General features: G+C 57.4%; 1 protein-coding gene across 4 annotated transcripts; it reads left to right on the plus strand.

Annotated features, from left to right (window-relative positions):
• The first annotated feature begins 726 nt into the window (after positions 1–726).
• On the plus strand, positions 727–26,291 carry SPATS2 (spermatogenesis associated serine rich 2). Of its 4 annotated transcripts, XM_084303722.1 has the most exons (14): positions 3,432–3,466; positions 3,590–3,675; positions 5,781–6,140; positions 12,125–12,204; positions 12,485–12,593; positions 13,407–13,456; positions 14,642–14,900; positions 15,140–15,352; positions 17,084–17,219; positions 22,843–22,901; positions 23,519–23,628; positions 24,578–24,680; positions 24,970–25,187; positions 25,282–26,291. In XM_084303722.1, the coding sequence occupies exons 3-14, from the start codon at positions 6,116–6,118 to the stop codon at positions 25,558–25,560; spliced, it is 1,641 nt and encodes a 546-aa protein (XP_084159848.1). In that variant the 5' UTR covers positions 3,432–3,466; positions 3,590–3,675; positions 5,781–6,115; the 3' UTR covers positions 25,561–26,291. The 4 variants fall into 4 exon arrangements, with proteins under 4 accessions (XP_084159847.1, XP_084159850.1, XP_084159849.1 ...); XM_084303721.1 differs by lacking the exons at positions 3,432–3,466; positions 3,590–3,675 and adding an exon at positions 727–843; XM_084303724.1 differs by lacking the exons at positions 3,432–3,466; positions 3,590–3,675 and adding an exon at positions 727–843 and having other exon boundaries at positions 15,143–15,352.
• The last annotated feature ends 153 nt before the right edge of the window (positions 26,292–26,444 follow it).

The following is a 26,444-nucleotide window of genomic DNA, read 5'->3' on the forward strand; positions in this document are numbered from 1 at the left end:
GGCTATGCAAAACATTGCACCAGGATCCATCCAAACCATTGCACCAGGGTCTGTGCAAACCATTGCATCGGGGTTCGTGCAAACCACTGCATAAGGATCTGTGCAAACCGTCGCACCAGGGCTCGTGCCAGGCGCTGCAGAGGGCTCCGCGATCCACTGGGTGTCCGCAGCCAGGGCCTGACCCGGGCGGGGCCGTTGGTGGCGGCCCCGGTTCTCGAACCCGCGGCCCCTCGAGCTCCGACCTGGCCGCCCCGCCGCTCGTCACTTTCCGGAGCGCGCTCGGGCGTTTCCGCCGCGGGGCGGAGGCTCTCGGCAGTTTCCGTCCACGTTCGGCGCCGGCCGCCCCGCCCCGCCCCGCCCCTCGAGAGAGAGGGGAGGCGGGGCGTCGCCCCGGCCGGATCCGATTGGCTCTCGGCGGAGGTTGGTCACGCCCCTCGCGCGCGCGGGAGGCGGGAGAAGGCAGGACCCGCGCGCCCGCATTGGTTGTTGGGACCCCTCCCGCCCCGCGCGCCTAGAACCCCTCTCATTGGTCAGACACACTCGGCCCGCCCCCCGCCTCGCTTTCGATTGGCTACAACCGAAGGAAGGCGGGCTGAGCCGAGCCTCTCCCTCCTTCTCATTGGCTGTCACCCTCGAGGGGGCGGGAGCAGCGAGGCGGCCCCGAGGCGCTATTGGCTGCGGGGACGGTGCTCGCGTCCCGATTGGCTGGCGCGGCCTGAGGGCTCCTGCCGGGCCGCGGCCCCCGCCCCCCGCCCCGGTGCGCGGCGGCGGCGGCGGCCTCAGGCCCGGGGGGGGCGGCGGCGGCGGGGCTGGGAGCGCCCGGAGCCCCCGGGGCCGCGGCCGGTGAGTGCGGGGCGGCCGGGAGGGGGTCGGAGGCCGAGGGGGGGTGTCCGGGAGCGGCACCGGGGGCACCGGGAGCGGTGCAGGCCCCGGGTGGGGGCGGGGAGGGGGCACCGGGGGGGGCTCCCCGCGGCCCGGCCCTCAGCGCTGCGCCGCTTCCGGCTGGGGGGAGCGGAGGGGGAAGCTCCCGGTGCCCCCCGTACTCCCCCGGTACCCCCCGGTCCCCTTCAGGCCCCCCCCCCCGTCTCCATGGCCCCCTCCCGGTGACCCCCGGGACCCCCCGATCCCTCCCGGTCCCCCCCGGTTCTCCCCCGTCCCCCCCATCCCTCCCTACTCCCCCTCTGCCCTTCCTGGCCTTCCCGTTTCCCGTCCCCGGTTCCTCTCTGGTGCCCCTCGGCCCCCTCCCGGTGTTCCCCGGTTCCCCCCCGGTCCCCCCGTTCCCCCCCATCCCTCCCTGCTTCCCCTCTGCCCTCCCCATCCCTCCCGTTCCCCGTCCCCAGTTCCTCCCCGTTTCCTCCCCGGTCTCCCCAGCCCCCTCCCGGTGCCCTCTGGTCCCCCCTGGCCTCCCCCCGTTCCTCCCCGGTCCCCCCCCGGTCTCCCTCATCCCTCCCCGGTGCCCCTCTGCCACCCCCCATCCCTCCCATCCCCCATTCCCATTTCCTCCCAGTTCCCCCCAGTCCTCCCAGCCCAGCACGGAGCCGCTCCGATGCCCCCCATTCCACATGTGCCGTGGTTTATCCTCAAATTCCACCAATTATCATTAGGGCCCGTTTTTAATTACACCCTCACGCTTTTCCTCGGGCCGCCAGACCCGAGGTTTTGGGTAAGAAAAGGGGCAAAAAGGGCTCTCCGGGATCACGGCACCGGCCTGGCCCCGGGGGTTACGTCGGGGGAAGTTTTCACCACTTTGGGTTGGGTTTTGAGAGCCGGCATCTCCCTGCACGTGCTGCTGCTGCTGCTTGCTGCCTTCCCTTCCGAAATACTGCAATTTGTTCCTGTTTTTAGGTGATTTGGGTCAAAAGCGACTCCTGATCTAAAGGATGCGTTCACCCTCTTTGAGGTGAAACGGTTCTTAATGGTGAAGCCGACCCAGGATGTTCAGTGGTGCTGGGACTCGAGCAGAAAGCTGGCACGGGCGGTCCTAAATAGCCAAAACACCTCAAAACGCCTCAAAAGGACCCGGGGCGAGTTTTCCTGCAGCCCTGAGGGGCTCGCTGAGGCTTGGGGAAAAGGCAGGTGGGCTACGTGCCGAGCTCGGGGGCTGTGCACGGAAAGCAGCAGCGCTTGGCCAGAGCCTTTCCCTCCTGCCTCGTGCCCGTGGTGCTGTGCAAAGCACCCAAAAAAACCCGACAGCAGCCCCCCGGGGCCGTTTTTTTTGGCCACCGAGCACGGAAAAACCGCGTTTATCGCAGGTAGGCACCGGGCGGGGTGCCGTGACGTCCCGGGAGCGGGTACGGGGCTGTTTTATCACCCCAAGTGCCCGGCCCTGCTTCCTTGCGCTGCCCGAGGAGGCCCAGCTCGCTCACGGAGGCGCGTGTGGGAGAGCTGCCGAGGCTCGGCCGTGTGAGGATTTAAACAGAACGCAGGCAGCTCGTTATCTCTGAAGTTAGGTGCTCGGTTCGTTCCTGCACAAAATAAGCAGCCTCAGGAAATACTAAAAAAAAAAAACCAACAAACCACCAGCAAACCACCACAAAACCCCCGAGCCTCGAGAGTGAGATCAAGAAACCGTTTTATTCGGTCCTCTGTACCGCACGGCTTCACGATCCTTGTTGGTGGAGGCGGCTTCGGGAAGCTGCTGGTCCTGATTTGGGGGGAAAAAGCCCAAGAATGGGCCGCGTCGGGTTTGTTTTGTGTCGCTGGACACTTTGCAGCACGGGGTGGTAACGCGGAGAAGTTGGCTCGAGGTGACCGAGGTCTCTGCTGCCCCGGAGAGGTGCACGGCTGTGGTTTGGCCTCTTGCGAATTTAACAGGAATTTGCTGAGGGGGAAACCCACAAAACCGAGTCTCGGGGTTCCCACGCTGAGCATGTTCCTGGATTTTTGGTGTAAATGTTGATTTTTTGGGGGGCATTTGCTGAAAACTGAGCGAATTTCCCCCCTTGTGCTGTCTTACGGGGCTCTGGCATCGTCCTCTGGGCTCCCTGAAGATGGATTTCTGCTTGGGAGCGACGACACGTTGCAAGCAGAGCCACTGCTGGCGCTTAATGCGTTGTGTGCGCTCCCAGAGCCTCTTAACGAGCTCGATCACCAGGATTAAAATAGCGTGGCGAGGGACTGCTTAGCTCGGGAGCTAATTAGCCGGACGCTCCGCGCAGCGCGAGCCAGCCGGAGCCGGGCGCGAGGTGCACAGAGGGGCAGAGCCCTCCCAGGGAGCAGCTTTTTCCCCCAGAACGCCGGATTTCTCACCAAAACCACCGTGGAGCAACCCTCAGCTGCATTTCTCACCGCTCGTTTAATTTCCCTTTCCGACAGGGAGCTGCCGAGCGCGGCAAGTTGACGGGAATGACCCGTCTAGACGGAGCGGGAGCAGCCCGGAAAGCTGATGCCATGGGCGGGGTGCTTTAGAATCGGTTCTCCTTTGCCGTGCTGGCTGGGAAATCGGGGAGGACGTTTCCCCAAGCAGGTGGGACGTGTCGCTGCGTGCGTTTCCACGTTGGCTCGGCGAGGGGCCGGCCGTGGCGAGGGGCCCCGCAGCACCCGGGGGCTTCCTTCGCACCCCCGTCAGTGCTTCCCTTTCGCCCCGCAGGTCGGTTTCCTGCCGCCTTTGTGCTGCTCCTTCCCCGTTCCTGCGGCCCGACGCGAGCTTGCCGTTGCCTTGGCTGCGGGCTCGAGGTGAGCCCTGCGGACGCTCGGGCTTGGGATGAATCCTCAGCCTTAATTGCATCACCGAGGAGTGAGGATGCGCCCTTAGATCCTCGCCAGATCTGTCCGAGGCTTTTTTGTTTCCCCAGCCTTTTGCTTTGCCCCTTTTGCGCGCAGGCAAGGCTTAGTCTGGAGCTTGCCAAAGGCTGGTTCGGAAGCTGCCGGCTGCTGCTTGTTTTCCCCCCCCTAAGACTTAATTACCGCTCGTTTTTCCCCTTTGAAGTGGGTAAAAGTGTATTTCCTGGGTGATAAGGCGCAGTAACTTCAGACAGTCGGAGATCTCCTGATAACTTCTGCTCTGGCAACTCTTTTTACAGCCGCTTTCAGCCTTTGAATGACTGCAGCTTTGCTTTTCCTTTGCTTTTCGGGGATGGGCACACCAGCAGCCTGCAGGCGTCCCTTTCCTGAGCTGAGTTTGAGGGAGTTCACCTCTGCCAACACGGGCGTTTTCTCCTTCTTTGTGCTCCCCTGCTCCCTCCTGGGTTAAAGCCCCCCTTCCTTTGTTAAAAACAAACACAAAAAGTGCAATTATTAAGGAGGTTGGTTGCGTGGTTGTGGTTTGCGGTGCGGGTCGTTGCCTTCAGGTGCTTTAAAAACTCCAAGTGATGGGCACAGAGAGCGTGGAGCTGCGGTGCTCAGACCTCCGGTGCCCCGAGCTCCCCCCAACCCCTCCTGGCCTCGGTGTGGGGCCCAGGACGCACCCGAGGCTCACGACCGGAGGCCGGGCACTTCCTGCCCGTGGCCACAAGCAGCAAATTTAAACCTGGCCGGGCGCACGACCCGGCGCACGTCGGCAGCACCCGGTGGCCTCGGCCTGTGCTGGGTTTCCCCGGGTGCCCCGTCTTCTGGCACGGGATTTCAGGCAGCGTCAGAGGTGCCGTTTGGTGTCCCGAGGCAGCAAAAGAGCTGATGCTGTTTAACTCCCCGGGCTGGAGCAGGTAAAGAATTCTTCTGCAGCCTTTTGTGCACCAGCAGCGAGCATCTGCGGCCTCTCCGTCCTGTGCTCAGCTTGCCAGGGTTGCTGGCTGGGAATAACTTCTGAGCTCCCGTGTGTTTAAGAAAGGAAGGCTCCAGGTACACAAAAACCCTATTTTTAAATTAAAATAGGCTCAGCAGGTCCCTGCTGGTGAGCCGTGGGTGTTGGATGAGCGTCGCTGCGTTCCTCGGGGTCATAAACCGTGTCCTGGGGCCGGCCCTAAAAAAATGATCCTGGCCGGGGCGGGTGGGAGTTGAGCTTCTAATTGTTCCTGGAGCAAATTAGGTGTGTGTTTCTCTCTCATCGTGTTCCCTGATGGCCCCACCAGCAGCGTACGAGGTCTCCCGACCGCTGCACGTTTGGTCCTCGGCCGCGTGCGCCTCGCAGCTTGGCACGGCCGGGCTGTGCCTTTCCCTCCTCGCCACGAAGGCGGCCGGGAGGCTTGGCGAGGAGGGGCTGCCTCCTTCCCGGGGCCGGGAAGCTCTTCCATTGTTTCCTTACACCGAGTGGAGCGCCCCGGTGCTCTTTGTTTAACCTGTCAGCTCCCTTGGCGTGCGCCTGCCCTCGCTGCTTCCCCCTGGCTCCGCTCACCCTCGCGGGTGAAGATCCGCGCCCGTAACGCCACGCAGAGCCGTCCCTGCAGCGTGGTTTTCTGCTGAAACCAGCGGGGAAAACGTGTGAGCTCTGCCTGTGTGCACGGGAGAGATCCAAGGCTGCCGTGGCACCGAGCCCAGGATCCGTGCTCCTGGTCCCCCTCGGCTCGTGGCTCTTTGTGAGCCTGGTGGTTGTGCGGTGCTCTTTGGGCTCTGAGCCCCCCAAATCTCCCTGGCCATAAGGTTTTCCTGGCGTCCCGGGGTGCTGCAGGAGCTCCGAGTGAAGCCTGTTGAAACCCTGCGAGTGTGTAGGGAGCTTGGTGCTTTGTGTTTGATGTTGCTTCTGCAGCGCCGGGTACAAAATACACTTTTTTTTCCTCTGAAAAAGCATCAGCAGGATGATTTTGACAAGCTGAGAGACTTGGGGTACGCCTTTGGCTAGTTCAGCAGCAATTTCTTACTTCCTTTGTTGTGTTTTTTTTTTTTTTCCTCCTTTTCCTACTCAGAACCCGAGAAGACCGACACCAACGGCAGCAGTCAGGCGGCGTGACAAGGAGCTGCTTTTCAGAGGAAGGAGCCGTGGTGCTCTGCTGGCCTGTCAGCACGATTCTGACAACTCCAGACCCTGCCTGCCCTCGCAGCTGGGATTTTGCCATCCCAAACCAGATATCTGCCGCTTCCCGCGTTGAAACAAGGCGGCGTGTGAATTGCAACTGCCAGCTACGGTACTCGAGGGCAAGGACTCTTTTTCTTTTTTTTTTTTCTTCTCTCTTTTTTTTTTTTTTTTTCTATTTTTCCCCCCCCGTCTTGTGTAGCTGGACGTTAGCGCAAACACGCCGAGATGTCTAAAAAGCAAAATCCGAAAGGTAAGATGCGTGCGGCTGTGGTGCAGTCAAAATGCCAATAAACAGCACGATTGATTCCGAAGTTATCAATTAGGGAAGGGGTTAATTGCTTTTGCTATGCTCCCTTCCAGGCTGCTAATGTCACTTGACAGCTTATTGTCACTCTCGTGGTGACACGGTGCAACCTGTTGGGTTTGCTGACATTTCTAGCAGCGTTTCAGGTGTCCAGCTGGACAGTTCTGATGGTAATATTGCCGCGCCTCCGCTGTCAGAAAGCAGGAGAGAAAGATTTTCAGCGGCTGAGGAGTTGCAGAGCCAAACTTATTATTTTCTCCCCTCCTCCCTGGGGTCCCCAGCGGCGGCCGTGCGAGGCTTCCCCTCCCCGGCGTGCTGTCGGGGCGGCTGTGGGATTAAATCTGCCGAGCTTCACCCCGTCCCCTTCCTTTGCCGTTGCACGTTCAGAGGCAAAGCTGCATCGAGCAGCGTATTTCAGCGAGGGATCTCAGCTGCCACATGTGAAGCATTAATTCCAGGGAGCGCGGGGAGGGGTGGAGGGTTACGAGTTTCTTTTTATTTGAGCCGACTGCTAATTAATAATTTAAGGCGCACGGGTTTGACAATTCGTGTCCTCTGCCTCAGGAGAAGAGCTTTTGTTCTCTGTAGATTTCCTTTCTCCGAGCAGCTTTGGCGTAGCCGCGGTGCCTACCTGAGGAGCCCTGCTGTCCTCTGACAGCTAGACCCGGGCATGATTTGAAGCAATTAGCAGCAGTTATGGAAATTACAGCGCGGGGTGATTCTTGAACGGCTTTTAAAATGCTGTATCTGTGGCTGTGCTTTCGGAAGCCTCGGTGCAAGTCGTAACGAAATTGCCTTTTCCCAGCTGCTGGACGTGGAGCCCGGCAGCTGCTGGTGCTGAGCACACGGGGAGAGAAAATGCTCCTTGGGGGGCAGGGAGGAATTATTGCGGCCGGGCAGGGCAAGGGAAGAAGGCTCTGGGAGACTGCTGGGGAGGGACAGGGAGAGCTGCTGCTGTGCTGGGCCCGGCTTTGGGGTGCTCCTTTGCTGCTCACGGTGTCAGCGTGGTGCTGTGGTGTTTCCCAGCCCTCTGTGAGGGCCTGGGTTTGGCCAGGTGAGGATCGCCTCTTTGGTTCCCCTTTTTTTCTGAAGGCAAAGCAAAAGCCGTGTGCTGCGTAAGAGAGGGCTGGAGAGAGGTGTTGAGAGGTGCAGAACGAGTTTGAGCCGTGGTAAATAATGCAGCAGGTTTGAAACCGAATCAAGAACCCACCTGCTGCTGCTGCCGCCTAGAAGAGCCCCGGCCCTTTGTGAACCCCTCAACTCATCAGAAGGGAAAACGCTTCAGCCTGCAGCCCAGGCGTGAAATCAGCCCCGTTCCAAACCCGTGTGCGCACCCACGCGTAGCTCCATCCCCTGGGCTGTGCCGGACGGCTCCTCTCAGCCCTCACCCACTCGGTAAGGGGCGATTCAGAAATTCGGAGGGCAGGTAGTCTCCGTGATGCCAGACTGCTCAATAAATATTTTTCCAGCGTCTGGGAGATTCGTTGGCTTAGTGATCCGCGGTTCCCAGCACTTCTCTTCCCCCCCTCCCAGCGCCAAGCGAGCGTGTTCCCTCTCATCCCCCCTTCCGACTCGATTAATTGATTTGAGTGAAAGCAGCACCGGGCTCGGGAATGACTGCTGACCCCGGGATACAAAGCAATCACATAAATCTTGTTTCCGGACATCAGCCCGCGGCTGTAGGCGTGCCAGGTGCCTGAACCGAGCGGCGCTCGCGCTCCTGCTCATCTGGATGCATCGCGGAGCCGTTTCGACGGATGAGAAATCGCCCTGCGTGAGTTTCCGAGAGGGGAAGGGTCTCTGGGATCGGTCGCTGGCAAAGGAGGTTTCAGCCAGAGCAGCGGGGAGCCTGCACAGCGGAGTGAGGAGTTCCCTTTGAATCCTTTGAATCTCCCCCTTTGTTTACCCGCACGGCACTCGAGGAGGAGGAGAAGCCGTTTGGCACAACCTGGCTGCTCGCTGTGTGCTCAGCCCATGCCTGGAGGACTTGGGGCAGGACCCACAGAGCAGGAGATCTCCACGCCGCTCGGAGTCATGCAGGGAACACACGGAGCTGGACGTGGAGCACGTTTTGTAACCCCATAAATCCCCTCCTGGCTTGTGAGGGGCTGATGCCGGGAGCCCGTGGGGGCTCTGGCCGCATCCCTCCGTCTCCAGGTTCGATTTGATTTTTCCATCCCCTGCGTGCAGACGGGAGCCAGCTGGGGAAGGGTAACGCGGGCAGGCTCCCCAAAACTGCCCCACTGCCTTGCCCCACTGCTCGTGTGCTGAAAGCAGAGGCGCTGCCCGGCCTCGTGCTCGGAGAGTTGCCCCACGGTGAGTTCAGCCTGTTGCAGGCGAACTTTGCTTTAATTCCTCGTTCAATTTTCCCCCTCTTCCAAGCCATCAGGCCTGTTGCCCTGCACGTGGGATGCAGCATGCGTTGGTGCGTCACGGCGTCCTGCTTCTGTCCCTCTCAGGGGGGAGATCTCGGGGTTGCAGGTCCCCCTTGTGGCTCCGATCCCTTTCCTGTGTCAGGTTTGGACTCAAACACTGCGTGCGTGCTTGGGCCCTTCAAACCGATCTGAAAAACTAAGCGGGGTTTCTTGCCTAGCAAAACCCTGCCGTGCTGCTGCCACCTCCTCGGGCTGCTCATCGCGTGGTGCTCGCTTTGGGCACTGAAATAGTTTCCACGGCAGCTGCTGGAGGCACCAAGCCCCGGTTTTTGAGTGGGCCCCGGCAGCGAGCGATGACGGAGGCTGAGCAAGGGGAGCTCATCAGCCAAGCACAGCCCCTCGCGTGGCTCCCTGCGTTTTGGTGGCAGGGAGGGCTCGCAGATGCGCACGGTGGTGGCGTTTGTTCTCCTGGATCGTAAGAACAGGCAGAGGTAGCTGTCAAGTCCTGCAGGAGACCTCATTTTTCTTTTGTTCTGCATCCCTGTAAAGCACAGCGTTAATTTCTACCCGGCAGGTGCTGCTACACTCTTAGTTTTGCTCAATTAGATGTCAACAAAACGTATCGGTGGCAGCATCCCGAACTGATCCCCAGCAGACCGGTGTTGATTCCACCCCGGTTTCGTACTTATTGCCCTCAAACTCACGGGGAGAGAGCTTAGCCTTGGTTCCTCTGCCTGTTAGCAGGAGCTGTGCCACGTGAACAAAGAGCAGGGCGTGGGGACGGAGTTTTTAAGGAAAAGCAGCACACTCCGGGCTGCCAAACACGAGCTGTGGAGCTTGAAGCCTGGAGCCTGGGAGCAGCGGAACCACAAACAGCTCCCACGGACGTGATCTTTTAAACAGCGTTTCTTTCGGAAATCCTGATTTACCCGTGTTTTTGGGTATTTTCCTCTACGGATACGCCTGAAAGAGCAGGCTGATGGAGCGAAGGCGTTCTACCTCGCCCTGAGCAGGAGGATGCTTCAGGTGCTTCATGTTCCGTGGCAGAGCTGTGCCTGGCAGAGCCGGCGTGGTTACCACCGACCTGAGAAGCCGCAGACCCTATAAATGTTTCCCAATTTAACCAAATCTCAGCTGCACTCCAGGCAGCGATGCTGGGGCCTCACAAGCCCGGCATCGTTCGGAGCAGGGCTTTTGGTGCTGCCGTAGCAAGGAGGCTTTGGGGGGCCACCACACTTGATCCGTGTTTTCCCCAGGCTGTTCTGATTGCTGGCTGCCAAGAAGCAGAGCTTTCTGAGGGTGTAGCTGTAATTCTTGCACGTGTCTCATGCAGGAAGGGCTAATTAGCAGAGTTACAGGAGGAGCAGACTGAAAGAAGCCGGCAGTGGGATATTGGGTAGGGTGGATTCCTCCTGGTACCCTCGGTGTTCCTGTTGAGGAGGAACAATCAGGCCGAGAAATAGCACTGAAACACAGCAGAAAACGATGGGGGATGAACGATCTCTTGCCACCCCGTTTTCCTGGAGGATACAGCTGGGAACACAGAGGCAATTAAGGCCGTTAGCGTCGCCCCTGGAGTTTATCACATCAAATCACCGGGGTAGCACCGCGTGGTGCTGGCTTCGAGGAGCGCAGCTCAGCCCGAGCAGCGGAGAGCCTCGGCACGTCGGGCACAGTCAGAGCCCTGGCGGTGCTGAGGGGCTCTCTGTCCCCGCTAAGATGTTCATTCCCCAAATCCCAGAGCCACCGGTGGCAGCCGGGATGGTGTCGGCGAGGACGTGAGCGCTTTAAATTCCGTCTACTCTTCCAAGTAGCCGCTACCACGAGAGACCCGAGCGCCAGCAGCCCTTTTAATGATGCCTGGCAGTGCTCCTGGGCAATATCAAATGTATACGGCGTAGTCTCCGTTGCATAATTTTTGCATGATAAACGTTTTTGCACCAAGGAGGACTCGGGCCGTGGTGGAGCGACGGGGAGCTGGAGAGGCAGCTGGGAGCGCGGTGCTGACAGGTCCGGTGCCCTGGAAGACCGAGCGCAAATAGAGATGTGGGAGGGATGGGATTGAGAAGGTGCTGCTGGGGGGAGCCAAGCTTCATCTTCCCTGGCACCTGGGTCCTCGGTGGACCGCTCTGCGAGGAGGGTTCTGAAAAAAGATTGCGAATCCTCACTCGGCGATGGGAATCTGAAGGCCATTTACAAGATTAAGGGCTGCAAAGTTGGGAGCTCAAACTCCTGCAAGCTCAGGAAACTTGAGAAAATCTTGCTCTTGGGGCTGCAGCGGGTGAGGATGGAGCGGGGAAGAATTTAACCGTTCATCTGTAGCCTTAATAAGAGCCTGACCTTTCCATCATGCTCACAATTCTGTCACTGTATTTGGAGGCATCGCGGTTTAAATGCTACATCAATGTCTGGGAACCGCGGGAGTCAATGGTGTGTCTCAACGCCGCGTACGAGTTGTTTAGGGGAGGTGAGGGAAGGAACGTGAATCAGCAGCTGGGAACAGCGGGCTGGGCTACGGCACAGGGCAGTGACCGGGTGAGCTGCCCTGTCCCTGCCGGTGGCCCTGTCCCCGGGCAGTCCCCGGAGCCACCGAGCGGTGGCACCTGCAGGAACCCGGCTGAGGAGCTCGGCAGGAGGACCCCAGCCTCGTGCTCGAGCTGGTGCCCTCGTAGGAAATCTGCCCTCGGTGCTTTGTGCATGGGAAGGCCCTGGAAAGGGCTGTAGGGGTTTGGAGCAGGAGGTGAGGGGGCTGGGGTGCCCATCCGTGATCTATTTTGTCCCTTTGTTTGTAGCAAACCTGAAATCTGGGCTGCGCAGACCTTTGGCAGCCAAATCCAGCGTGGGTCTGGGACCCCAGCCCCTCGTGGTGATCTCTCGCAGCAGGGCCCGCAGATTTCGGCGACCTTTGCTCGCTGGCAGGGAGCAGAGCTGTTGGCGATGGCCGCCTCAATTGCGGGTCTCTTTTGGAAAAGAAGCATTACCTTGGAGATCGCAGCTGGCGGGGAGCGCGAGCGGCTGAATCTTCAACCCCATTTATCAGGCTGCTTGCCATTTGTACCTCCAGGTGGAGGAAATTGGTGAGCGCGCTGCTCCAAGGCGCTCGCGCTGAGGCTGTCATTAACTCTTTATTACTGGGCTCAGTAAAAGATTAATGCAGAAATGGGGGAGGTGGAACGGGTCGGCCTCAGCGAGGCTCTCTCGCGGGCCAGCCCTGCTGGGGCTTGTGTTTGTTGGCTCACGGCTCTGCCCCGTGGTTGGTGTCAGAGTTTTATTGGCTTCCTGAGGTCAGCGGGGCGTTGGCACGCTGGGTGCAGCCGGGATTACTTCGTGGCACCCCGGCTGGCGAAACAGAACCTGGTCCTGGAGCGAGGCTGGGACGTCACGGCTGGTTACCCTCCGGTAACAGGAGCGGCCCGCGGACGCTGTGCGTCTGTAGGATTTCAGCCTCCTCCCCGGCAAGGCAACCAGCCGGGGCTGACCTCGCTTCGTCTCCCTCCAAACGCCTCCTGGTGCCTGTTGTTCAGAAGACAGCCTCCCTCTCCTTTGTCTTCACAGATCCGTCTGGGTTTATTTTTGATGTGCAGTCCAACACCGTGATGGCCCAAGGAGGAACCTTTGAAAACATGAAGGAGAAGGTAAATGTGTCTGCTGAGACCTGAACTCGCCACGTGCTGTGGAAGAGCTCGTGAACGCTGTATCTTTATCTGCTCTCGGAGGTGAAATATGCTTCTGTCTGGGAGCTAACTGCAGTTCTGTCAAAAGCAAAATTTTATTCAGGCTAAATCGTCCCGGCACATTAAAGTTTTATAAGGAAGTCATCAGTTAAGGGTTTCAGACTGCTTGCAGAAGGGTCGCTGCAGGCACAGCGCGGGGGAAAGCGGATGGGTTACGTGTCACCTCTTCCCTTCCCTCCAGATCAGCGCAGTGCGTGCCATCGTCCCCAACAGGAGCAACAACGAGATCGTCCTCGTGCTGCAGCACTTCGACAACTGCGTGGACAGAACGGTGCAGGCCTTCATGGAAGGTAACTGTGGTGGGTTTCTTGGCTGGCTTTGTGGCCTCGGGACTCAGACCTGCCCTGTCCGTGGACCTTTTTTGGGAAGCGACAGTGCTCGTGCAGCTGGGGCTGTGTGTAAGTGCCCCAGCTGGCAGGGAGCTCTTGGAGCTTCCCAGCACGCCCAAGTACAAGCTCTGCACAAAGGCGAGCAGCAGCCAATTCCTTCCCAGTTTCTGGTGGTGTTTGTCCATCCGGGGGTCAAGGCAGAGAGAAGTACTCAATAGCTCGTTATGTAATGGGTGTTAGGTGCGCAATCACAGAAACTCTTGCTCATATGTGCAAAACCAGGCATGTCTTCAGCTTCCAGAGTTGCTGTCTGTGCTTTGTGCTGTGTTAGATGGGTTTTCTGACCCTGCTGGTGATGCTGCCCCTCGCTTTGCTGCTCTTGTTGCTGTGCTGACCAGCACAGACAGCCACACGGAACCCGTGGAGACTTCGGGCATCCTGAGCTGGGGTCCCTGGCAGAGAAAGCTAGCGGGTGTCTGACCCCGACCCCGAGCTCAGAACTGCTCCTGCAGGGCTCTGAACACCCAAACCTGTGCTGTGACAGAGCCAAAGCAAGGATGTTTGTCTGGAAACAGCTGGCCTGTGTACTAAGGGTGTAGTCCTCTTCGGGCCAGAGCAAAAACGAAACTAATCCTTTTGTTACGTCAGCCAAGAGAACTGAAACTGCTGGGCGTAGGAAGTGTCACGGCTGGTGCCAGGTGTGGAGGTGCTTCCACGTGAAAGGGCTGGAGGCAGGTGCCTTGTCCACCGCTCACCTCTGCCTTTTTGTTTTAGGCAATGCCAGTGAAGTACTGAAAGAGTGGACTGTAACAGGCAAAAAAAAGGTAATGCCTTTAAATATACTTTACTAAGGTATTTATCTCCTCTTTTATTTTTTTTTGAGGATGAGGGAGGGCATAAATCCAGGCTGCAGAGAACAGCAAGCATTCCTCATAATTTCAATGAGAAAAGAAAGCAGAGAACAAACGCGTATATTGATGGTAGCAGAGCAGACTCCCCGAGACGCTCACTAGGTTTTCAGGTGCCTCACCATTCAGGGCAATGATTTACACGGTAACTTCAGTGCAAGTTGTAAACATCATCGTCTCACCCCATTTGCATTCAATTTAGTTGTCAGGCACATTGTGGTGGGTGCAGCAGCGGAAAAAAGGCTTCGAGACTTACTGCCCTAGCGATAGCTTTTATTCTGCTGACCCTCCGCAGGACCCCTAATCCACACTCCCAGCCCCACGCTGAAGTAAATCTTTCTCAGGTCCCTTTATTTCCACAGAGCTCTGTAATTCACTGTTCAGATAGTCGTGCAGTTCCATTTTTCATCGGTAACCTTTGGAGCTGAACAGTTGCATTTAATGCTGAGGTCTGTGGAAATATATTTCTGTGTCATGTAAGCTTCCTCGCCTGTTTTGCCTAGTTCTCTGCTCAGACCCCTGTGAAACGGTTAAATAAAGATTTGCAAAGTTCCAGGACTTGATATTATAATGTCTAAATCCACCAGGGCAAGAATCAAATCGTAATTATTCAGAAGGGCTCCTTTGAATTCTTGAAAAGCACCAGAATGAAACGGGGAGGGAGAAACTGCGACTGCACAGCCACGTGCTGGGAAACGAGGGAATTTTTGTCAGAGCGAGGACTGGAATAAAAGAAAGTTCTGCCTGGCTGCCGCAGAAAGCCCTGGGAGCTCCCCCCGAGCGGCGCGGGGCTGCTGCGGGTTGTGGCCCCAAATCTCTCCCGTTGCCCATCGGTTACGCAGCCTTGGTCTCGCTGGCGCACCGCCAGAGAGGATAACGCATTCGTGTCGCGTTAATGCCCCCGTATCTGTCCTCATTGTGGAATAAATCCCTCCGACTGTTAATAGGATCAACAGCCAGGCTGGCCGAAAAAGCACTTAATTCAGCTACTTTCAGCCAGTAAGCATAAGCTTAATTTTCCCTTTAGGAATTAAGCTTAACGTGTTTTTGTTTTTTTTTTCTTTCTTTCCCCCCTTTGTGGCGCGGATGCCTAATCCTCAGAACAAGAAGAAGAAAACCAAACCGAAACCACAAGCCGAGCCGAGCCCTGGCCTCGCAGACCCCGGGAAATTGGTGCCCACTGAAGAGGAGCCGTCGGCGGACTCGGAGCAGGGTGGGATTAACGGTTACCATGTGAACGGCTGCGCCCACGACACCGAGTCTGTGGACTCGCTCAGCGAACGTTTGGATGCGCTCTCGGTTGATGCCAGGGAGCTAGAGGATGGCGAGTCCGCCGCACCAGCCATGCCTGATAGAACAGGTCAGTCTCTGTAGGGTGCCGCAGGAGACGGGCACCGAGCGTTTAAAGAGCAGAGGGCTGCCTCTTGCCCGTTGGGTTCCTTTGTTTCGGGTCAGCTCTGGGTGCCGAGCTCTTTGGACGGCTCTTCAGGAGCGAGCAGCTCGCCTCGCTTTCTGCTTTCTGCTCGCTGTCGTAAAGAGGCGGTCAGGGCTCTGCTGTCCTCCTCGCGTTCCCCTGTAAACGAGTGTGCTTTTCTACAGCAGTGCCTGAGCTAGAGAATGGAATAGCAGGCTTTGACACAAAATCGCTCACCATGCATCCTTCCCAGAGCCCTTCATCTCTTAGACAGCGGCCTGAGCAGAGGAGCGCTAGCAGGTCTCTGTCCAGATCCACGGTGAGCACCTCGGCTCCTGCCTGCCTGCCCGGAGCGCGGCTGGACGACGTTCCCGTCTCACCTGCCAACAAGAAGCTCGGTAAGGCCCTGGGGGGGTCTGCACCCACTCCGGTGCCACGGCAGGTTGCTGCTGGCCAAATTCTCACCACCTCTTCCGCGGTGTCGCTGGCAGATAGCGGTGAGGCGTGCTGGACTTTGATTTTAATGCAAGCTAACGTGCTTCGTATTATCTGGCCACCGACTCGCACTCTTCTCCTCTTCTCCCCTATGCACAGTGGGGAATCTTGACAGCAGTTTAGCTGTAGTGCCCGGGGCAGCAAACCCATGTGTGTGTGAGAAGCCGGGGAGGAGGCAGCCAGTCTCGCTGCATACGTTTAGCCCATTCTTCTGCGTGCTCCCTCACCGAGCCTTTAGGTTGTTTCTCATCTTTTGTGAGAATTTGTCACGAGGCCAGAAGTTTGGTCCAGCCCCGTTACAAGAAGTGACAGCCTCCTTCCACCACATTTTTTTTCCTCCTTTGAGTGCTTTCTCCACAGCTGAGTTCTTACAATAACAAGGGGGGACAGGAAGGACCTCAGAGACCCCGATTGTGCTCGCAGTTATTATACTTAGCGCGGTGAGACGCGGTGGTGGTGGTTCACCTTGGTGCTGCACTCCAAAGCTGTAATGAGCAGTTGTTAATGGAGCTTGGCAGGGGGCAACTGTGCTCCGGCAAGCTGCGGAGGGCACGGGCAAGGTGCTGTGCCCTGATGGCGAGCTGGGACGCAGAGACTAACCCTGGCAGCAGAGAGCCAATCCTCTCATCTCCTGGGCTGAGGAAATAACCTTTTGTACAGATTTAATTTTAGCTCCCGAGATACTTCTCTTCCCCAAGCAAGGAGCCGTTTCACTCAGTGATGCTGTGTGCTGGTCTTGGGAGCTGAATTCGCTTCCCTTGTTTCCTGTCCCTAACGCATGCGAGAAAAATCTCAATTTTTTCAGACAGGGTCTTCTGTGAAGCTATTTTATTCATGATTGCAATGGCAGGTGTCCTGCAAGCAGGAGCACGCAGTAGAAGTTTATCATAACCTAATATTATTCCCTATTACCCGACACCTGAGTTCTCCCATTTCCTCTTTGGCTGAGTACTACAGGTTCACAACCTACTCGACACACTTCTATACCTTATATTTAATTTGACCAACTGTTAATTTCTCCGTTTCCTTTTCTTTTTCCTTCTTCTCTCGTGACTAGAGGGCCCGTGATTTTTGTTTTTACTGATTTTATGCTGCTCATCCTGTTGTTCTTAGCTATCCTTATTTTGGGACAGTGGGACCTTCCCCTTATCTGCTTAACGTAACTCCCCACTGCTGTGCCACACAGTCACTGTTGGATATGCAAGGTTAGTGGAATTTTCCACTGCAAAAACACCTTCTGTTGCAAAAACACCACTTTGTTTCTCACACACGGAAGCGACTCAGAGATGCATTTGGTGTAAGTACGGTGGTAGGACAAGGAGTAATGGCTTTAAATTAATTAATTTAATTTTTTAAATTAAATTTCAAATACGTCATGTATTTGAAAATGTGGAGGGACATCTCTGCCCACTGAAGGAAATTCCACAAGCTCTGGAAGCTCTTTCCTAAGCAGGAAAATCTCTAGGGCTGCCCCTGCTGAACCTAGTGCCTTTGTGCTGGGGAAGGAAATTTTTAAAACCAAGCAGTGCACGGTGTTAAAATAAGAGGGAAAGCCATCTCTTGATTTATCCCTGGTGGGAGGATTTAGCAGTGTGATTGACACGGCTGTTTGAGCTCTCCCTGTCTCTTGGTAGGTTCTAATATTGAAAAATCAGTGAAGGATCTCCAGCGCTGCACCGTTTCACTGGCTCGGTACCGGGTGGTGGTGAAAGAGGAAATGGATGCTTCCATTAAGAAGATGAAGCAGGTCTTTGCTGAACTGCAGAGCAGGTAAGTAAAATGTAGGAACGGATCCAGATGTTGAGGATTAAGATCAATGGGTTCGGAATAGGACTTCAGCTTTCCAGTCAGCCTAATGGCGTGCTGGTGTTTGCCTTGCTGGCCAAGCGCCGTTCTTCAGCGTCTGAGAGCTCAGCATGTTGTAAAGAATAAGCTGGAGTCTAAAGTCCTGTGCTCTGCAGTTTTTAGAAGCCTTCTTTGCAGGCAGCTTTGCCAGGCCTGCGTTTGAGCTGTCAGCCCCCTTGTGCAGCAGGAGGCTAAAGCACCTTCGAGGCTTCGGTGTGTCTGTCCGGGTCCTTGACGATCTTTGGCACTGCTTTTGTCCGAGAGTTAACCTGGCACCATAAAGCCATTTTAGACACAGATAAGGCAAGGAACTCTCCAGATAACTGCTGTCTGCTAGGTGCTGGAAGGAGAGGTGTTGGGAGCAAAGAGTGCGGCAGCTTGCGTCTTTTCAAAACAAACATTTATATTTGACGTCTTCAAATGAGGGTTCAATAGAACGTGGAAGAGCAGGATCCTTCCCAAGGCATAAATACACAATAAGGATCATTCTGTGGAGCATTACTTCTCCCTTTTTAAACCAAGCTCTTAATACTGGGCACGATGTTCCCTACGTGTGTAATCAGGTCTTTTTAATGAACGTTTTCATTGTTTTGGGTAAGTGCTTTAAGGTGATATTCCAAAAGTCCTAACATCAGATGCACTTGCTGTCCTGGCTGACTGAGTGTATTAGTGAGAAGTTGTTCTTCTTGGTTATACAAACGTGATTGCTTTTCGTGGAGAAATATTCATAAGAAACTGCACAGAGAGTTCTCCTTGCCTGGAGTGAGTAATATTTGACAAGTAACTAAACCGCTGCTATCACGCCGAAGGATTAGAGACTTGGCAGCCTTGCAAATCTGTGTCAAAAGCTATCTGTGTCTGTAAACTCTGTGGCCTCAGAGGCAAGAGTGTTTAGTGGTAGTGATGTAAAGATTGCCGAATTCTGAAGCCCTTCAGCGAACTTGGTTGTTCAGCCTGGGCTTTTTTTTTTTTCCTCCTGCATGTACTTGTGTTGAACTTTGCTACCAGGAAGTGCTCTCCTGGAGCAGAATGCTGCCCGTGCATTTAAATTCAGCATGTGCTAAAAATAGTGACAAAGAGTGTTTATGGAAGACTTTTGAACTCAACAAAAGAGGTGAGAGGGAGAGGGGGAGGCAGGGTTGGTGGTGTCTGCGTGCCCTCCCCCCTGTTTTGATGCTTTCTAACACTTGTGGTCTCCGAGCCAAAGCTGGACGAGGAGCTCCCAGCCCCTCTCGTGCTCTGGAAAAGCTGTGGCAGGAGGGGATTTTCCCTGCTGATGGCTGAGAGATTTGTAGCCCTAACTCGGGTGTGTTCGTATTCATATCAGCCCCTGCTGATAGTGGCTGCCGAGTCACGACTGAGGCCGATTCAGCGTCACCGCCGCACGCAGTGGGTTCTGCTAGGTTTTATCGGCCTCCCAACCTTACAACATCACTTAAAACCCTCCCTTGCTTCGGAAAATGTCATTCTGCTGGTTACCGTGCCCGGCTCTGTATAAGCAATCCTCGCCCTTTGGCTTTGTGTTATCACCTGCAGAAGGCTTGCTTCACGTTCGGCGAGGTTAAAGACCCAAGTCCAGGCCCGCGGCGCTGCTCCCATAGGGCGGGCGGGCGAAGCAGGACGCGCGGTTCCGGGAGCCGGCCTGGCACGGGGCCACCGGGAGCCTTTTCCCCTGGCACGGGGCCACCAGGAACCTTCTGACAAACACCCAGCAAGGCACCGGCCCCACGCAGCCCATAGGCAGCCCTCTGCAGTTAGGGCATTCAGGAAAGATTCACCTTCCTTTTCCCGAAAGTGATGCAGCTGCCGGTGAGCTGAGACGTCATTTGTTCCGTCACAGCTTTCTTTTTTTTCTCTCCCCCCCCTCCCCACTCCTGACCCAGAGAACAATTAGTGGATTTTAAAACCCCGTGGCATACGACGAGATCCAGCAGCTAAATCCTCTTGCTGAATCACTGCTCCGGCTGGCGTCCTACCAAAGGCAAACCTGATTTAAAGGCAGGTTTGTTCATCTGAAACAGGAAACATGAGAAGCAAAGCGCGGGCCGTTCCAGCTCCTGTGTGTCACAGACGCACCTTGGGTGTCCTTTTAACCAGTGAGGGCTCCGGGCTTCATCCCCTCGCCAGAAACACGCCGTGGTCAGACCTGCACCAAGGCCAGGCACACGACACATCTCCGAAATCCACCCCAAGGGGCAGGGGTGGGTTTCCTGCTGTGCGAGGATTTATCATGCAATCATGGAGTGGTTTGTGTTAGAAGGGACCTCAGAGCCCATCTGATCCCAAGCCCCTGCCATGGATGGGACCCCTCCCATGGGCCTGGCCTTGGGCACTGCTGGGGATGGGGCACCCACAGCTCCTCGGGGCAGCCGGTTCCAGTGCCTCGCCACCCTCAGAGTGAAGAATTTCTTCCTTTTATCTAATGTAAGCCTGCCCTCTTTTACTTTAAAGCCATTACTCCTTTTCCTATCACCCCACCCCCTTACAGAGTCCCTCCCCAGCTTTCCTGCAGCCCTCTGGGCTGGGGGACGATGGGGTAACCTGAACGAGGGAGTCCCGACAGTCCCCAATTCCCAGAATATTTTTCCTGCAGGAAAAATATTTGCTTCTGACAGGGAAAGCAGGAAATCAGAGCCCCCCTGAGCCTTTAGGGTGGGGTGGGTGAGCTCAGCACTGCACACCGAGGTGGGCACGGGGCCGAGAGCCCCTCTCCTGGCGGCTGGGTCTGAGCCGAGCACTCAGCTTTATTTCATCTTTGGCAGCTCCCGGTTCATCTGCTGCCCCTCTTTCTTCCTCAGCTCCCTTTCTTCGAGCCCAGCCCTTCTGGCAGAGGCAGGTTTGTGTTCCTGTCCCGGGACAGAGCAGCGCGGAGCCGGGGGCAGGCGGTTGGGGCAGCGGGGAGCAGAAGCCCTGGGGGGGGGGCTTCTCGGGATGGAAGAGAGCCGGGGGCTGCTCCGAGTCACTCGTCACGCAAAGCTCGGGCTGAGCAACTTGACCTCTGTTCCTCAGCCAGCCCAACTGTAAAATTGGGTAAAGGCCTCCAGCTGAGCTCTGCTGAGTAAATTAAATTACAAAGGGACGCAGGCTGGAAGCTGTGCCGGGGTGCGTGTGGGTCTGCCTGCGGGAGGAAGCCTGAACCAGCCCCTGGAACGCAGGCACTGGCTCCCAGGGAGTGATGTGTGCTCAGGGAGGGGATGTTTATGGGGTGGGTAGCGTGGCCAGCCTGTTCCTGCACCCGGTTAATCGTCGTGGCCACGCTCGCACCCTTTCAGCTGCAGCTCCAGGGGATTCCTGCGGTGATGTGGCCCCGGGCAGGCACCGGGGGCATCTCCCTGGACCCTGCCCTTGCTTCTGCCATTGTGGAGCCAGGTCGAGCTGCGCTGGGGACGGCTGGAAACAAGGTGAAGCCTTATTAGCGTAGCTTTTGACACGCGCTGTTGTATTTGCGCAGTTGGGCTGAGAGTGCCTGACCTGGATCAGGCCCCTGCTGTGCTCCGAGCAGGAACAATTCCTGCCCTGAAAAGGCAGATGGACAGAGCGATAAATCAACAGAAGCCGCCAAATGTCAAAGCTGCTGTTCAGAGGGAATTGTTTAAATTGATCTCGCTTCCATCCTCTCTGACATGCAGAGGAGCGGGAGCCGCGGCTCGAGTTTGCATTTCAGCTGCCCTGTGGGTTCCCTTTCAGGCAGCCGCTAAAATAAATACTCTTCCCATCTTCAGGCAAACCTTTTCTCGCTGAAAAAGCCCGTGGCCTGTGCTGAAGGGCTGCCCCTGTGCTTTGCTGATATCGCCCTCGGTCTAATTTGGTGTCTGCACTGCAAGCAGCAGAAAGCTCACGCGTGCAAGGCGAGCTTTGCTGTCACGGCGCCGTTCCCTCGCCCTCTCCCATCCCTCTCTGGGATGGGGGAGAGAATGAGAAGGAAATGAAAGGCTGTGGGTTGAGACAGAGGCAGTTTGTTAGGACAGGAAAGGAAAATAATAATGGTAATAGTACTACTCCTAATAATGTGCACAAACGAGTGATGCACCAATGCCATTGCTCACCACCCGGTCCCCCTAACCCGGCCAGCCCCCCCCATATTAATTCCCAGCCTGACCCCATAAGGTACGGAATGCTCCTTTGGCCAGTTTGGGGTCAGCTGCCCTGGGTCTGTCGCCCCCCCAGCTCCTTGCTGCACCCCCAGCCCGCTGGCAGGACAGCGAGGAGCTGAAACGTCCTTGGCTCGGTGCGAGCCCTGCTCTGCCACAATTAAAACATCGGGGTGTTATCAAGGCTGTTCTCATCCTGAATCCCAAACACAGCACCGTGACAGCTGCTAGGGGGAAATTAACTCCCTCCTAGCCGAAACCAGGACGTATATTTAGAGACCAGGAACTGAAATGAACGTTACAGGCTGGGTGTTGAACGTGTTGAAGCCGCTGGCGGTGGCCGAGGGGAGGTGAGCTGCAGCGATGCCGCCGGCACAGCTGAGGATTTGCTGTGGGAGGTGCAGTGCAGAACCATTTCCAGGAGGGTGTGTGTGAGGGGTTGGATTCCTTACGGTGCAGAACAGCAGCCACCAGTACCTGGCTCTGGCCGGAGTGGGAGCACTGGTGTTTCCTCTCCCGTTGTAACCCCGGTCACTCGGTGGGACCGGAGCCCTCCTCTTCAGGCTGCGAGCGAGGGTGTTGCAGAGCTCCCTGCCCTGCCCTGCCGTGCTGGCAGGCTCTCGGTTGCCCAAACGTGCTGAATTTGGTAGCTGCACGGCTCTGCTTGCACAAAGACTGCTGCTGTGACACCCGGGGGAATCACAGTCTCGTGGCAACGGACACGCTCGAGGCACGCGGAGCCTCCTGGCGAGGGGCGATGCTTCGCTGTGACCCCCTGGGGTGCTCCCACCCTGGGTGAAAAACCCTTGGACTGTAAGAGGTGGGTGGTGGGGACTGCTCCCGGGTCAGCCCTGCAGCCTTTTGGGATCAGCAGCGTGCGCCCGGCTGTTAAGTGGGGCAGAGCACCCGAGCTGGGGATTCTGGACGCTTTTCTAGGTTTAATTAACTACAGAGGGTGTAAGAGTGAAGCAATGCAACCAGGTGGCTTCACAGTGGCTGCTGTGGGGGAAGAGGTGCCTGAATACCCGGAGCCGAGGATCCCATCCTGCCCTGCTGGTCGGTGCCCTGAGCAACTCTCCCACGAGCTGCGCCCTCGCTTTGCTCTGTTAAAGTCCAGCAGAGCGCGGCTCCGCCAGCGGCACGGCTGCCTTTGCACAGCACCTCTGCCCTTGCCAAGTGGCTCTGACTTTACCGGAGTAAGGTGACCACGCACCCAGCTGAATTTGGGGAAGGCAGCGCCGTGCTCCGCGCTGACCAGAGCAAGTTTTGTGCCAGCAGAGCCTGCAGCACCGCTCGGAACAAAGCCGGGCTGGCAGTGGGCTCCTGCTGCCCTCTGTTGGTCTCCGCTCGCTGGCCGACAAACCCAGAAACCGCCACCGCTGCGCCTCTGCTGTAGGATCTGGTGTCCCCTTTGTTTGGTTACTAAATCCTTTTCCTTTCTCTGTTTTTTTCCCCAGCCTTATGGATCGCGAGGTGGCGTTGCTGGCTGAAATGGACAAAGTGAAAGCAGAAGCAAGTAAGGCTCCAGCTTTATTCCAGCACCCGGCGAGCTGCAGGTGCTGCTGCGCCCTAAAGAGGCAGCCCCCCGAGGAGCAGATTTTGATTTATTTCCTGCTCACGTTGTTCTAAATACGAAGTGTGCTGCGCAGCCAGGACTTGCCCCGTACCTTGAGCTATCTGATCAGATTGTTTGCTGCCTGACATGGGTCACAGCCTGTGTGCTCTGTGCCCCCGTTAGAGGGGGGGATGAGCTGCACCCTTCTGACAGCCGTTGCTGAGCACTTTGGCATTTTGGGCAGCTGGAACGGGCTTCGTCAGCCTGCCTGGTGCCGTTAGGAAGCTCCACGGGGACACAGCACCAACCCCCTGAGTCCAGGAGGCCCCGGGGAAGTAGTTAGCATGGGGAGAGGAGCGAGGCAAAGCTGCTAAAGCTGCGTGTCGTGCCCGTCTCCGAGTCAGCTCCCAGCTCAGGTTCTGTCTGCGTCTGGAGACGCGAGTGGCTGCGGCGGGGGGAGCTGGGGCTGCTCTGCAGCTGGCACGGGGCTGTCCGTGGGGGCTGTGGGGCACCTGCTGCTTACCAATAAGGGGCTGGGGCTGCTCCGGTGTCGATCTGAGCTGCGATCTGTTCTGCAGTGGAAATCCTGGTGAGCCGACAGAGGAAAGCCGAGGCCCTGAAGAAGATGACTGACGTGGCGGTGCGCATGTCGGAGGAGCAGCTGGTCGAGCTCAGAGCTGACATAAAGGTGAGCTTCCCGCTCTGCTCCTGTCTGATCTAACCTGATCTAACTCTCACCCGAACACAGCACACTTTTTTTGTAACCTCCTGGGTTCTTGATGCTTCTGGGTGCAGTTCTGTGTTGTGTGCAAGGCTTTCCTGCTCTCCGTAGCCTCCAAAAGCGTCACCAGTGCTCTGCATCCTTCTGTCCGCAGCCACGCAGCAGGGCCTGGGACCCTGCATCCCAAATCTTCACTCTTGGCATATTCTGTGTTATAAAATACTAACTTCAGCCAACAAACGACCATCCAAACATTAACCCCGGTGCGTGCAGTTCAACCTTCAGCCATTGTGAACTGGCACAGGGGCCGGGAACGTGGCCAAGCTGCAGCTTTGTCCTCGGAGCAGTAGTGAAAACCTCCCGCTGGTGCAGGCTGACCTCTGCCTTTCCACCTAGCTCGGAGAGCCTGCCTGCTGTGCATGAGTTGCTTTTATATTCTGTAAAACACTTCTGCTCGCCGGCACACCAGCTCCTGTCACAAGAGGTCAGTGCGAAGTTGCGTGAAGGATCAATTAAACTCCAGCTTGAAAACCGAGCTGCTGTCACCTCTGTTCTCCTGCAGCACTCGCCCCTGTAGCAGGATTAGTGCAGCCGAGGAACCTGTTGCCTCTGAGCATCCAGAGCAGAGGCCTGCACAGCGCTGGCTGCGGACTGGAGCTGCTGTGAGGCTGCAGCTGGGCTCCTGGGGCCCGAGGAAGGCTGCTTGTGTGGAGGAGGAAGTCATGCAGGACAAAAATCTGTTCCTTGGTTTCCTTAAGTCCTAGTAGCCACCTGCCTTCTCAGCCGAGACTTTTCAAGCAGCTCAGATACCTGTTACTAGGCCAAAACAGGAGAGCTTTGTCTCCGTCTCCCATTCCTGTGCTCTGTAACTCAGTGCCCGGGCTGAATTAACGCATTTTCTCTCTTTTCTCTGAAGCACTTCGTGAGCGAGAGGAAGTACGACGAGGAGCTGGGCAGGGTGGCGCGGTTCACCTGCGATCTGGACGTGCTGAAGAAGAGCATCGCCTCCTTCGGGCAAGGTGAGCGGGCTGGGAGCCACCAAAACTGCACGTCTGTCCCCAAAATGTAACAATGGGAGAGGAGTCGGCTGCGGGACAGCCCTCCCTTGCCTGGGGCTCTGTTCTCCTTCCTTTCCCTGTGAGCTGTGCCCCTTTAGGGTCCCCAAAACAGAAGTTTAATCTTGCCACAAAAAGCTCTGTTGCTGTTCAAGCCTTCGGCTCCAGCCCCGAGCTGCCCCAGCAGCAGCTGGGGGGTGAGTGGTTGGGTTCCCGCGTGCAGAAGGTGAATTTTGGGCTATTTCTCTTCCAGTTTCTCATCCAAAGAACAGCTACTCCACCCGCTCCCGGTGCAGCTCTGTCACAGCCGTGCCCCTGAGCAGTCCCAGCGAGCCCTCCGCTCCCTCCAGCCCCGCCTGTGCCTCTGCCTCCGCCTCGAGCCTTACCGCAGCGAGCAAGAAACCCTCGGCCCCTGCAGAGGCAGCAGCGCTGGGGGCCACCAGCAGCCGCCCCCCCCAGCCTCCCCGAGAGGTACCCGCACCCCCAGGGCGGCTCCCTCTGTTTTGGGGGCACCGGAGCTGCCCCCGTCCGCCCTCGCTCACCCTCCCACCCTTTTCCCTTCCAGGCTGCCCCGGGGAACAGGCGCCCAGGAGCCAGTTTCAGGTCCCAAGGCCAGCGCCACCCCGGTCCCCCCGCCGCCACCGGGAGACCCAGCGGGAACCGACACCGGAACGGGCCGGGCCAGGCGCACGGAAAGCATCCGAACCCCCCGGGGGGCCAGCCCCTGGGCAGCCCCCGCCGGCCGCAGCCCCCGGAGCCCGGCCCCGTCCCCCCCAGCACGCACAGTGTGGGGCTGCCCCAGCGCAAGCCCCGAGCCAGCCGCCAGGAGGGAGCCAGCTCCTGAGGGCACCGCGCTCTCCCCTCCGGGCCGGCGAGGGAACAAGACTGTAGGAAGCTCCTAGCTAGAGTTGATACCGAAGGAAAGTTTACACTTCTCTGTTCTCAATGCCACGGTTCGGTTGGTTTTTTTCTTTTCCTTCTCATCCCTTTTTCTTCCCCCCCCCCTCCGTTGTCTGCCGTGTTCTCACGCCTGTGCTGCGCTGTCCCCCTGTGTTCAGCCCTCCCCACGCTCCCCTTTCTTTCACCTTTTCCTCTCCCCTCCGTAAATCCCTGTGGCTCCAACCCCACCATCGGCAGGGGGGGGGCCCCAACACAGCCCCCAGCCTCCTTTTATGTTTCCTGTGTGCCACCACTGGGGGCTCACCTCGGAGGAGCCCGTGGCAGCCCCGGCCTCGTGCTGGCAATGAGGCTGAGCGCTGCGAAACGGGGGCTGGAGGTGGTTTTGGGGGGAGCCGGGGGCTGCATTTTGGGGGGTCTGGCAGAAATCCAGACCCCCGCCTTCAGGGCATGAGGGGGGGGGGACGCGCACCCAGTGTTTGCACCCTTCGCTCCTCTCTCTTCTTGTTATGTTTGGGGGGAAATCTCTTCATTTTATTCACTCCCCCCCTTCTCGCCTTCCCCTTCCTTCCGCGGCCTCTGTCCCTAAATTAAATTTATAGCAATATCAATTAGCAGAGCTAATCCTAGGCGATACCAGGTGGGAAGCGCGACGGGTCCTCCTTTAGCCTTGTTCAAATAAAGACGTTCACGTTCACCGCCGCCGTCCGTGCCGTGATACCGAGGACGGGCCCCTCTGCCCCCCTCCCTCCCCAGTGTGACAGAAGGGAGCCGGTCCCACCTCGGGGGGGCTTTACCGGGGCAGGGGGTGGTGCCGGGGGGGCTCCGGTG

The sequence above is a fragment of the Netta rufina genome (genome assembly GCF_964035555.1).
Source record: "Netta rufina genome assembly, chromosome: 30".
NCBI lineage: Eukaryota > Metazoa > Chordata > Aves > Anseriformes > Anatidae > Netta > Netta rufina.